We start from the raw sequence: 13515 nt of genomic DNA on the forward strand, positions 1-13515 counted from the left end.
CGCTCGAGTGGAGATTTGCTAACGACAGCAGCAATTTACCAACATACCATTGTGTCAGGGGGCTGGTGACAGACTTAAAGTCCCTTATCGTGACGGCCCTAGCCTATTCCCCAAATCAGAGTTATGATAAAAAGATGCCATGTCCACCCGCTGCCCCCTAATTGGTGCGAACGTATAATTCTGTAAGCATAAAAATACAAAAGGTGTGTGTTTTGTGAAAATAACATGATTTCAATTTTTGATAAAATGTCTCAGCTACTTTTGCAGACATTCCAGTTGTGCGATACCCGGAAAATTACTTGTACATTTCAAAAGACATTGAGATGAAGCGTCAGTACGGTCACAGACAGACGAGGTCGAGGGGCTTTCTTCAATCATGTTGCCGCCCTACTCCAAATACTGGATTTTCATTAACCCTCAACTCTATTTGTTGCTTTGTTATATTTGGTTGGGAATACCCACTGTTAAATGGGAAAGTGCTGTATTTCGACATTACTCACATTTCACATTTCAAACTGCAAAAATGAGACAGCCATCTTCAATTACATTCGAATGTATTTTCTAAAGTATAAATTCATCCCTCTGGTTGAAAACTACTAAAAGTGGTATATTTACGAAGATCCTAACACGAGCCTTGATCATCCTCAGTCATGGACGCGTCATCAGGAATACTGGCCTATATATTGCATGATAATCGACGATATCTATGCCTTAGTGACTTTGACTTTTCATGATTGATTCAACTCTAGGGGGTAACAGCCCCCAGGATCCCAACCCCTGCCTCATTTGGTTATGCATTTATACGTACATTGGGTTCAAGAATGAACAAAATATTTATCAAAGTTGTCGCCAGAGTTAAGAAGAGATAACACAGAACAAGAACATCATGTGATATTTTTGCTTGAATAATCCGGATGCCTATGGACTAGAAAAGGATGACTTAACTTAAAGCATGCGAGCTTACATCGATTATACCGTGTGAATGATATTAGCCTTTGAGCCGTTTGTTGTTCCTTTGAAAAGGATATAGGTTAGCGGATCATATAATTTGTACATTTGATATACAGACTACGAATCAAATTTACATGCAACTAAAAACACGAGCTAACTAAACTACTTTAAATATAAACGGTCGCATGTCGATCTTACTTTTATTTATTGCAACAAAACTTTCAACAACGTTGATGAATGAAATGCCTTGAGTATGATCATTGGCTTTTCAAAATCACCGGCACTTCCAACACCATGGGAAATCAATGTACAGATTTCTTGGACGGATTATACAGCCCCCTTTTCCAACTTAATTTCTTTGATGATAATTCTGATCATTGCTTTTAGCGGAGGGACAATTCACTCTTACAGATAGCGAACGAGATTTCCATCAAAACAAAAGGATTTCTAAGGATATTTTGATAAAACGAAAGGACTTTCAACAAAGGTGTACGAGATTTCCATGGAACGCTTTACCCCTCACTTCAAACCAAAATGTTGGGCTAGTTCAGACAGCAAGAAGTTTGGATTGAAGGTTGATTGGAACAGAAAAGTTAGGTTAGCAGGCTGATTCAAATGAATTTCTGCTTATAAGACAGGCCCGTGGGAACCGGGGGTCTGGTGGGGGGGGCTGGAGCTTCAAATAATTGTCAAACTGCAGTATGTTTCCTTCATAACAGGTAATGAATGAGACCCCCCCCCCCCCCAATATGAATTTCGTTAAAGAATGATACCACAGGGTTTAACGGTAAGAAGCCATGACGTAATAAATTTCGTACCTACTGTTGAAAGTAAAACTATAATCTTCATACTCGATATAAAGCAATCTCAGAAAAATATAAATCTGTTTAAAAGCATACATGTCGTATTTTGAAATGCTAGGGACTAATATCAACTTAATTATACACGTAAGTAGTGCGTTTCGAGGTACAAAAAATCCATCATACACAAAATTTCAACTCAACTGCTAATGACAATATATATTTTTAAATCTTTATATACGATTTGAATGTAGTTGTAATTTACATTAGATATACGAAAATACAAAAAATAATTGAAAATGTAAACAAGAACTAACCGCCGAAATGCAAAAACGAGCATGTCTATGCGCCTATCATCTGTGATGTGAAAAAGAATAAAAATATATTTTGCAACACTTAACATTAAAAGCATTGGCTTTACCTGTAGATTAAAAGGAACCAAAGTCAAGAGCTTTCAACCTGATGTTGCTTTGAGTTTCCATCACTCGCAATATTACGACTGCATGTATTTGGGGCTGAGTATTTTCACAAGGTTAACGAATGTGGAAGGCGGCATTAACATCGCTTTTCCCCACACCAGAATCTTGGTAGGGGCAATCAGAGGAAACAAAAAGGGTTTATCCCCGTTTGTTCTAACGACAACATTGCTTGTTAAACAGCAAACAAAGTAAATCCGCTACGAAATATACTCGGACCTAACACTTTAACCAAGAAAGTTAACTCGACAAAAAATTTAAATGCATTGCATGATCTAATACCCTATTTTCTAATTTCTAAAAATTCGCATTCATGAGCAAATATTGCATAAAATCTACCCTCCCTACAAAACACGTTATCTTGAATTACCTTCATAACACGGTTCGCACCTTCGTTTATAATTTCCAAATTTGCTTACTTGAAATTAGCATAGTCACCGAATGCATTCAGATATTCTTCAACGGAGTTGTAAACAAACCTATACTGGTCCTACAAACAAAGAAAAAAACATGTTGAGTTTCAATCACTAACTTTAACATGAAATAATGAATAAAAGAACCTTGATATCTGTCAGTGCTTTACTAAACTTTTTATCATTGTTGAACCTTGAAGCCGGTGTCATATGCATTTCGCTCCGGGTACACAAACGCATGACAATTTTGGTTACGCAAAATCGTACCTAAGCACTTAAACAATAGGGTACCAAAACGAACTTGGAATTTCGCATGCAAAACGGTCCCGATACACAGACGCATGACAATTTTGCTTATACAAAAACGTACCCAAGCTTTTAAAAAACAGGGAACCGAAACGAATGGTGGAATTTAGCATGCGAACCGGTCTGGGAACACAAATGCTCTGGTTCATATTTTTCAGAATATAAAGAACAATCGAACTTTTTCTAACAACAGGGTACTAACAAGAAGCGGTACTGTAAGTTCAACATTAATGGCGACTCCACAGTTTTCTTGATTGAAAAGTGTGAAATTTTAAACTCAAAAAGCATTGTGTTCAATTTGTTAATTATGACGTGTCATAATATAACACTACGATGAAATTACACTTTTGCATAGGGTACCAAAACGCATATTACACCGGAAATGTCTACATGTCTATAAACAACAGAGTTCTTAAGTGATGACGTCACAAAAACCTATCACGAAGTGTTGAATTTGGATCCCATAAACTGACAGAACATCATTAAATACCTCTAAGTGTGCAAAATCAGTCAAACGTGTTATCCATTGGCAGAAGTACGGCCACATAAGCATATGCTCGTTCCCCATCAAACCCATGATATTTGGTCTCTCTTCTTACTTTATAAACTGAGCCAAAACGACAGAATCTGTTAGAAAGCTTCAAACTTTCATAGGCCATATCTCACCCGATTTTGACACACTTAACTAATTTTGGACATTTAAAACAATTGTGTGGTGTTCTTTTATGTTATGTGGTCAAAATTCTCAAAATATATTTCCTTGACGTCACACTTAAGAACTCTATAAACGTCTGCCAACATCATGCTAAATGCCACTGATTATTTTCAACAACAACAACATATCATTCTCAGCATTGTCATGCAGTAAATATCAAACTAACGCTCTTTTGCGTTTTTCAGATTTAAAAGTAATAAATGAGGGTTACTCTTCAAGATGTAAAAGCAAACCAGAGGATACATTTTTGGCAATTTAAAGAGAAACCCGTTGGTGCTGAAAAATGAAAATTTGCAATTTGAGTAATAAACATTTAAAATGCATAGATTAAAAAAAGGATTAAAATTATAATTGAACATACCAAAGTCTTAACAACATGGGCTCTCTGTATTCGCATAGCTTTGATTGCTTGAAACACGTCAACGACCTGTTCAACTTTCACTCTCTCAATGGCAGCATTCAACGCGGCAAATGTTCCGCTTCTTCCTATTCCATCGCTGCAAAGAATTGCAAAAATATTTAATTATGTGTTAGCTCATTAGGAAAAAATTTTTTATCCGAAGAAGTATGGATTAAAATCCAATAGACACATGGGGTCGAGATCGTTTGGAAGATTCATGCATCCAAAATAACAACCACGAAGAGCGACAAGGTGGGGGGAGAGGGGGGTGGGCACTGAAATCTAAGCTCTTAGCATTTTTCACAACAGATGGCATATCTGTGAAATTAAATAAGGCTTTTTAAACAAAGCTCAGCTCGTGGTATCAACAATGACACTTGAAAACTAAAGCCTTGTCACTGAACTGGACAGAAAGATACCTTTCGTAACACCAACGCTGTTTGGTCGTTTACGAGCTGTTACAAAAACATGGTTGTACACAGTGAAGTTGCCATAGACCTTGGAAGTTTTCCAATTTCACCGCGGACTACAGACACCTTTACCTAGCACTTTACTATCTAGCTGGCTTTCAGCTACAGAAAATCGCCACTTCACATTAAAACCCAGACCTTAGAAATTGCACCAATGATATTTATAAAATCTTGTCGTTTCAAAGGACGCTGACTGTTTTCTGTTGGCAATTAAAAAATCTTGCGCTTTTAACAGAATTTCATGCGGACATGATTCTCTAGTTAGCAGGCATCGTAAGACGTATTACCTGCAAATTATAGTCACAGGGCCATTCCCAGACTGTTGCTGCCATCTCTCTAGCTGATTTATCAAGTGAATGATTGACGAACAATTTGCTGGCACTTTAGTTTCTGTCCAACCAAAAAACTGGAACATTTTCACCATCATAGGATAATCTGGGTTCTAGAGAAAATTCTAGACTGTTACATAGTTCGCAGAGAAACCATCAATGTTAAAGTGAAATAAAAAACATTGAACAGTTGGAGATGCCAGTATAGAGGGACATGGCTTTCAAATCGATCAGCAGCTGTTTAAGATAAAGTTGCTAAGGGCCGATTTACTATTCAAAATCACAGCTAAAATACGTCTATAGGAAGATAGTGAATACAATATCTGCATATAAACAACTTCAGGTTTAGTTTCAAAGCTTTTGTAAATATCTTGATAGGTCATATCACATAGCCTTTCATAATACAAAACTTCAAGGTGAAACGAAAAATGGGAGACATTACGCATCATAGAAAATAACCTTTCTTCTGATACCACGTAGAGAATAAATAAACCTCACAAGTCAGATGATGCCCAAATAATAAAAGTTGATTTAGGTCCAGATGCAGGCCAAGAACGACTTGCGTTGAACAATGGTGGGTTTGTTATTTGCCTGAATTAGGTAAACATCTACATGAGAGTAGGTATTGGTCCGTTATAGAATAGGAGAGGTCGCTGATATATAAGAGATAATGAAGGAGCAACCTTACCCTGGTGTCTTCAACGCGGAATTGTCGAATGATGAGGTCAGGGTCCCCTCGTCTGGCATCCATCCTCGATGAAGCCTCTTCGCTTCCGATTGCTTTCGATAAACATTCCACTGTGATCATTTCGTATTCTCGTATGTGCTTGTCAGGCCAAAACTTAACGAAATCCTGTGAACAATGCACGGTAACTGTTATCCACCATAAAACAATTTTATTGAAGAAAAATAAATCTCCAATTTTACAGACAAAATGAAATTATAAACATTAATAAGAAACTGACATAACCAAACAAAAAATTTGTTGTTACTAATAAAAGTGGCCTTAAAAACACGATGTAATGCTTGCAAAAAACAAGACAGAAAGAAGTTTTAGGAAATTCAGCCTCTGGAAACAACGATTTGCTGCAATGGGAAAATGTTCCTTACAATTATTCGTGTCTTTAACTTAGGCTCAAGATTTAAAGGAATCATCAGTTGCAGACATGAGAAGGAAATCTTTTAAGCACTTGTAGTATACTTCACCGTATTTCATAAATCAAATAAAATGTCTTATCTACCTCGCCCTCGTCCGGTGAAGATAAAAGAACGACTGCCGCACTTTTGTGCTCGCAAAGCATGCGCCAAAAGTCCATGACTGTGTTTTTCAAGGGTGACTGTGTAAGAATGAAAGCATTTCTTTGCTTGTACCCCTAGACGAACCGAAAAGAAGGTATTCAGATATCTAGATAACGAATGGTTAGTCAAAACTAGAAAAAATGTACCAGAAACAATAAACATGTTACCAAAATTAGGAACAGAAAGCAAATCAACTCAAAACCCTCTAAAACATTCAGTTAAAAACAGATAAAATATGTTTAGGATACACCATCATGGCTTACACAGTAGACTTAAACCCTAACCCGTGGGAGGAGGGCGGAGATGGGCTTATTTATAATATAAAGATTCATGCATAGGTAGGCTAAAAAAGAAGTTATTCACGGGGAAAGGTTCACCACATTGCTATTTGATCAAGCATCTGTAGCTTTAAAAAAAATGATAACAAAAACTACTCCATTGTGCTGTAAAAAATTGTTTTACTATTAAATGGCGTTTTAAGCCTTATTCGTCGTTTTGATTGCTTTTCTGTTAGCATAATAGGCAAGTGTGTGATGTCACAAAAGGGACTTTTATAGAAGGCAATGTATTTGCCCCAACGAATATTTGAATCTTTGATGAATGTATCTGGTAGAGCAGGGGGCTTTTCCAATCGTGGAAGTACTAAGAGCATTGGCTTTTTAAGGCTTTAGACTATGAGGCAGAAACATGTTGGACTATGTTGGAAATGAAATCGTCAGCATCAGCAATCACTTTCTGGAAAATTTGAAACAACAACAACAACAATAAGAACAACAACAACAGCAACAGCTATAGAGAGTTTATCAAAAGGGGGATCGAGTGACTTACATCTACATAGACAGCGTTTATGTATGCTGTCGCTTCGTCATCCTCTATCATCAATAACCGAACGAGGCTGTTGTCAGCTGAAATACAAGATATTCCACATGACTAAGAGACACTTATGGCTGCTGATTTCTAAATTAATATACGACCCCGAATAATATACAGCAAGCCCTACCAACAATCTATGCTTATATGTAGTGCTTGGACCAACAGCATACACCCAAATAATAGCTTTTTAATGCTTTACTTCTTTGCCTTTTGGCGAGTTTAAAAATAATAATGACGATGCATTTTTGATGCAATGTGCATGCAGCAGCAATACGTGTTAGACCCCTTTTTGGAGAAATACGAGCATTATACCTTAGCTTTACAGAAGCTTGCTAAAGAGGGTCGCGAAAAGAGGTCAAACTGATTGAGAAAAAACACAATATACAAAGAATAACTTAGGAAACCCATAGATCTTCCTTCCCTGACACTAACAGAGGTAACCAACAGAGTATCGAGAAACTTACCAGGCAATGTGCAAGCATTTTGGTTACGATTTTTCGCCATGTTTTCTGGTAATGCTGCAGTGTTGCAAGAAGACTTCGGGGGGATCGGACTGACGTTGTTCAGTATCTGTCGAAAATGCATCTTTCTTAACACAACATCTTTCTCAAATAAGTTAATGAAGTGTATCACACTAGCAAAATGTCATGTATCACAGGAAAAAATTCAACGCATCAAACAGATTATCTGAAGCTGTTTGCGATGAGGATATTCAAAACTGAGTTTTTATGTTCTGAAATGAAATTTATGCAGCATTTGTTGACTATTTGAACTAAATTTTTGCAGCAAGAAATGTATGCCATTTTCTTTATACCAAACAACGACCAAATGATTTTGTGATGTCAAAAATACTTTCGGATAGGTTATTGAATTTGCCATCTGGGTTAACTTGCAAAGTCATTTATCATTATCAATATACTTTAAAAAACAAACTAGCTGAAGGATAGAGATTTCAGAACTCACCTTCCATTCCTTCTCGAATCCAGTCATGTTCGTCTCTGGTGAAATTGTCTCCAACCTATTAATCATTATTCTCAAATCCTGGGCGGTTATCTCTGTATTTCCACACTGAACTGATTCCAGCAACGCATCGTGAATGAATATGTATTGTTCCTAGAATGAAAGAGCCTTCAATAACAACCTATTGCCAATTTTTTGTGAAACGAGAAATTTATTGAAAAAGTAGGCCTGGCCTGGCGCAAGCCATGAAGCTCGACTTGGGCCGACGCCTTCTGCTTTAGATGGAAAAAGAGCAATTCTTAACCGAGGCAATAAAAGAATTGGCACCAATACCATGTCGTTTTGTGATCTTGTAAGAAACTCTGCTCTGGAAATTGCAGCAAAGTTGTTTTAGCTTTAGCCAAATGTTTACAACTTAGATTGCCAGATGACTTAAAATAGGATTTTCACTTAGAACACCCATTGTAACTTGTAAAAACATATCTTATAAATAAATAAGTTTCTAAAGCCGCAGTTTTATGTACGAAGAATGATTCAATATTAGGACATGGCAGCACTATATGCACCAAACAATAAAAATCAAAAGCTGATTAAAGAACATCGCGCACATCCAAGAGTTATCTATGACTCACTGCCTCCAAAGGTACCTCTGCGATATTTAGGACATACAGGATCAACCTACACCACAGCAATAAACGCAAATGAAAAACTACCTCCGTCTGAACCATGGCAATTCTCCTTGTTCTCATTGCAGCAACAAAATTGAAAATATCGACGTCACTCTGGCCGTTCATCCTGTCAAGCATCGCATCTAATGCTATGTAGGTACCGGTTCTTCCAACACCAGCGCTAAAAACAGACCATTTTACATTAAACTACATCAGCACTCGTGAATAACTACCATTAGAGAATGAAGCCCCGCATAATAGCCTACATGGTACAGCAAATTGTAGACAAGGTTTACGGCCTCATGTCAAATTTTACTTGATGACTTCATTTGTTAAAAAAATTCCCTAACGAAATCAAACAAAAACACTAAATTAAAGGTATCTTACTTGTGCTGTTAATCAAAATAGCTTTGGATAAGAAAGCAGTACCATAAAGTACGTTGGACTGACTTACAATATAACTGCAAAAACAAGAGTATCTTTCTCTTGCTTTTAACATAAACATGAACGTACCTGCAATGTACTAGTGTTGGTCCTGAGTCCGGGTTTTGGTAAGAGCGCACCCTTCGTCTAAAGGCGAGAATTGCTGTGGCGTACTTTGGTACTCCGTGATCGGGCCATACAGTAAAATGAAAATGTTTCACCTCTCTCGATTCTTGTGAATTTGTCTGTTAAAGAATGCGAGTGCTAATGTGAAAAGCTGTATAGCAGTCCATATAACAATGCTTATAAATGCGTTAATACAAAGATTAAATTTCCCGCTACAGCTGTGACATCACAAAGCTGAGCTCTACTTTTCCTCAAAACGTTATTCTCAAAACTTCTACGTTCCACCGTAATTCCCAATCAGAGATCTCCCGGAGCATTCCAAAATGATATTACAGAACGACGTCGGAATAACCAACGCTCTTTTATAGCAATTTCACAAAGAGGTAATGAAGCCTCTTTTTGGCATCTAAGGCCTGCCTTTCTTGTTAGTGTGGTCCTTAAACTATAAAGGAATACTTTACTGAAATTCCGCAGGAGCCTAATAATGTGCAAAACAACAACTTACCATTTCTAATAAGAATGTCCTGATTGAATAGTCAGCGTAGATTTCCTTTCTAGTCAAAGTGACAAGAATGTCCCCGTATTCAATACAGTCATCTGGCCAGTATTTGTGACATTTGAGCTATAAAAACAAGACGAAGAGAGATTTAGCAATCAAGGCTGATAAACATCGTGTAAACTTGTAGCACCATACAATAATGCATAAACGGTTTGGAAGGACGAGGTAGTTCAGGTAGAATGAAGGCGAATTCTACCTCCAATGCACAGATACAGTTATATAAATACATCACTGGTTTATACGAGTTATCATGTAAAAGTCAGTTGCCATGATAATGTCCAAAAGTCATGCCCTCTTGAAAGGTCTAGCTGCAAAAGACCACATGTTCTCAAATGCCTGTTTCTGCATTTATGCAGTATCTGAGATCCGTTGGCTCAACCTTCATGATTGATATAGGTCCTCAAAAAATAGTCTTTAAATAAAGTCAAAAAGTAAACGCAAATATTGCTGCTACAAAGCAGTCAGTACTTCTTCGCCAAACTAAAAGAATCTTTGACACTAACATCATTAACCCATACCTTATTTTTTTCTTGCAAGTTGGTTAGCATGACAATCACACTTGACCTTAGCTCCCATACCATGCGCCAGAAGTCATTGAAAGTACCAGGCAATGGTCCTAGAAAATTCAATTGCATATTTCAAACTTTATTCGCCGCAAACCTGGCGCGATATTAAATATAAACGATAAGATATCGAAAAGAGGCATTGTGAGCCTTCGTACAAAAATTTATTCCACCCTTAGAATGCGTAAATGTATCTCCCACCAGAGGCAAAATAAATCTGTTCTTGGCTTGTATCATTAAATGACATCATATAAAATGAAGTTTTAGTTTCGGCAACTGTAGCCCTTGACCATGCAAACCTGCTTTTGTTCGTCTGAAAATGTTTACGTCACGAGGAGAAGCTGCCAGTAATTTGGCCTACCTTGAGTGGCAACGTATCCATTGGGTTTCATGTAACCCTGAAATGAAATTTAAAAGTTCAATTGAAAAATAGGGCACTGTTTCAAGTAGAGAGAGAGAATAAATGAAAAAATTGTGTATATATACAAATACATAAAAGTTGTGCATAAATATGATCCTAAGTAAATGGAAGCCAAGTGACAGCTTTTATTGAATATGTTGTGAATTAGGGCAAATCACAGGGTCTCGTGATCAGTATCATGCACTGATTACATGTTTTGTTATTGGTCTACACCATTGTTCAACTCATCATGTGTCGTGCCCAATATTTTTTAATGTTGATGTTCAAAAAAGCTTAGTTTTACTCTAAACGACTATTTTTTTATATACACCTAAGCTGCGAGTGCGGGGCCAAATAAAACAAGGGATCAGCTTCTTTGGTGACCAGAATTGAGATTAAAATGGGTTTACTAGATGTCATACAATTGTATCAAAATCGGATAATATCTATTCCAAATATACATCTCCGAGACAACTAATTCGATTTTACCACGTTACACTAATTGCGAGAAATTATTTACATTTAAAGAGAGAGGAAGATCTCAAGATAATTTTGGTTTTCTCACAGTTGGTTTGAAAAACAAAACGAATATTGAATACAAAGTTTCTGTTAGCTGACACAAGAGCAGCAACATTGAAAATCGTTGCAAGGAATACTTACATCGATGTAAGAGGCGTTTATATAATCTGAAGTTGGATCTCCTCTCAACCTTCTTAGTATCACACGTGCATGGTCATCTAGAAAGAGTATGTTACTGATGATATAATTGATGAGAATGATGCAGATGATTGACAGTGATTGACAGTGATTGACAATGATTGGCAATGATTGATTTTGATTGATTATGATGATGATTGATGACGGTTAATAGTGATTATTATTAAAGAGTTCTAAAGTGTGACGTCATAAAAATATATTTTTAGAATCATTCGATTTTGACCACATAACCTAAAAGATAACTAAGAAATACACTCATTTTTTATAAGAAACAAAGGTCGATGTTGAGTACTCCAGTTTCTTAATGTTCTGGAAATTTCAATACTCATTGTTTCTTAAGAGTTTCTTTATTATGTTGTCATGAATGATGTTATGAAATATTCGTTATCTTTTATATCACGTCAAAAGATTCGCTTCCATTCTGATGCTGTATTTAGATGTGGGAAGTATAATTTCATCCCATGTGTCTTAATTTCCAGGCCATCATGGCAATCAAGTTCTTAGATATCGCAAAGTTTCGCTGTTCTCAGTTTTATCACGATTCAATAGTTTCTTAATTTTTTGCTTCGAGTACTGAAGTTTCTTAATTTTTCTGACAGTACAGTACTCTTTTCTTATAGCCAGTTTCTTATAAAAAAAATGAGTGTACTCGTAAAGTTGCAAACACCAGTTAAATGTGTCAAAACTCGGGTGAGAAATGTCCAATGAAAGATTTGAAGAAAACTATTTGAAGATTCAAAGTAAAAGATTTGCTAATGGATTACTTTGACTTCAGCTTTGTTCATAATACTACGAACAGAGACCAAATTACAGGGATTTGATCGGGAAAGAGACTGTGCACACGTGGCCATATCTCAGCAAATTCGTACAACATTCAAATGATTTTGCACATTTGGGGGAATGCTACAATTTTGTTTTGAGATGCTATCACTTAAGAAACCCATTAAACCGTTAGAATTTTTGAGCATTCTGGAAGGAAAAGGCGGATACAAAATTTACAAAATTAAATTAGAATTTAGAAGACTTACATGCGACAATATTCGCAAATCTGTTCTTTGGCTTATTTTCCGGCTGGTGGGCATTCTCCCAGGAAAATTCCTTTCCCATTTCTAATTGCTATAAAAAACGGAATCATCAATAATTAGTGCTCTAAGGTAAATAAAGTGGAATGAGTTGCAGATAATTCTCCTCGTTTACTTCTGTCCAAAAAATAGCAAATTATTCTGCATTACATAACTTGGTTTTAAGCAAAAGATAAAGGGACCCGTCAACATAGCATCTACAATGACAGAAGCGATTTTCTAAATCTGTATAGTTTTAGTACGAAAATTCAGTTGAACTGATCTAGCTGATAACAACTAAGATCATTAACTGAACTGGATCTAGGAGAAACTATACTGGAAACTTTCTTTCAAATGAATTTCAAGACTTCAGAATTGCGCTAAAGTAAAAACATAATGTTGCCAATCATATTGAAGATATTTCTGCCAACCATTCCAAAAAGATAGTGTTTCCGTCTTTTGGTTGGAAAGGTGAATTATCGTTTTTCGCTATATTTATCGATTGAAGAGCAACTGACATTGTTAAAATGAATTGCTACATACAGCATACTCTACTCTAAAGCCGGTATTTTCACTGCGGTGCATTTTTGCCACGTATTTTCCGTAATTTGCAAATGTAACTGGTGCATGATCCGGATGCAACGGGAAATCTCCGGTAAGAGAGGCCGGTCTTTGTTGAGCTGGAAAAAGATGTCAAAATGGATAAAACTCCCAAGATTTATCAAACCTCAGCTGCTACTTAAAAAGGCTTCAAAAAATTATTGCTAACTGGTTATTGTTACTCGGTCATCGTTCACCAGTTATTGTTAACCGGATATCATGAACAGGTTATTGTGAACAGGTTATTGTTCACCAGTTATTGTTAACCGGTTTTTGTTAACCGGTTTTTGTTAACCGGTTATTGTTCACCAGTTATTGTTAACCGGTTTTTGTTAACCGGTTTTTGTTAACCGGTTTTTGTTAACCGGTTTTTGTTAACCGGTTTTTGTTAACCGGTTTTTGTTAA

General features: G+C 36.5%; 1 protein-coding gene across 3 annotated transcripts in view; it reads right to left on the reverse strand.

Annotated features, from left to right (window-relative positions):
• Positions 1–889: 889 nt before the first annotated feature.
• The window catches only part of LOC135685899 (receptor-type tyrosine-protein phosphatase kappa), a 36223-nt gene continuing 23597 nt past the window's right edge, over positions 890–13515 (reverse strand). For all 3 annotated transcript variants that reach the window (XM_089108930.1, XM_089108931.1, XM_089108929.1), the window contains 16 exons: positions 13053–13189; positions 12477–12564; positions 11392–11468; positions 10693–10729; positions 10287–10384; positions 9715–9831; positions 9174–9328; positions 8706–8841; positions 7996–8145; positions 7497–7602; positions 6988–7064; positions 6102–6233; positions 5549–5713; positions 4819–4973; positions 4023–4158; positions 890–2717 (listed from right to left, as the gene is read on the reverse strand). In XM_089108930.1, coding sequence (XP_088965056.1) covers positions 2643–2717; positions 4023–4158; positions 4819–4973; positions 5549–5713; positions 6102–6233; positions 6988–7064; positions 7497–7602; positions 7996–8145; positions 8706–8841; positions 9174–9328; positions 9715–9831; positions 10287–10384; positions 10693–10729; positions 11392–11468; positions 12477–12564; positions 13053–13189 — 1841 coding nt within the window. In that variant the 3' untranslated portion in view covers positions 890–2642. The remainder of the gene's footprint in view (positions 2718–4022; positions 4159–4818; positions 4974–5548; positions 5714–6101; positions 6234–6987; positions 7065–7496; positions 7603–7995; positions 8146–8705; positions 8842–9173; positions 9329–9714; positions 9832–10286; positions 10385–10692; positions 10730–11391; positions 11469–12476; positions 12565–13052; positions 13190–13515) is intronic.

This window comes from Rhopilema esculentum, chromosome 6 (genome assembly GCF_057945365.1).
Source record: "Rhopilema esculentum isolate cy_ngs chromosome 6, ASM5794536v1, whole genome shotgun sequence".
Classification (NCBI taxonomy): Eukaryota; Metazoa; Cnidaria; class Scyphozoa; order Rhizostomeae; family Rhizostomatidae; genus Rhopilema; species Rhopilema esculentum.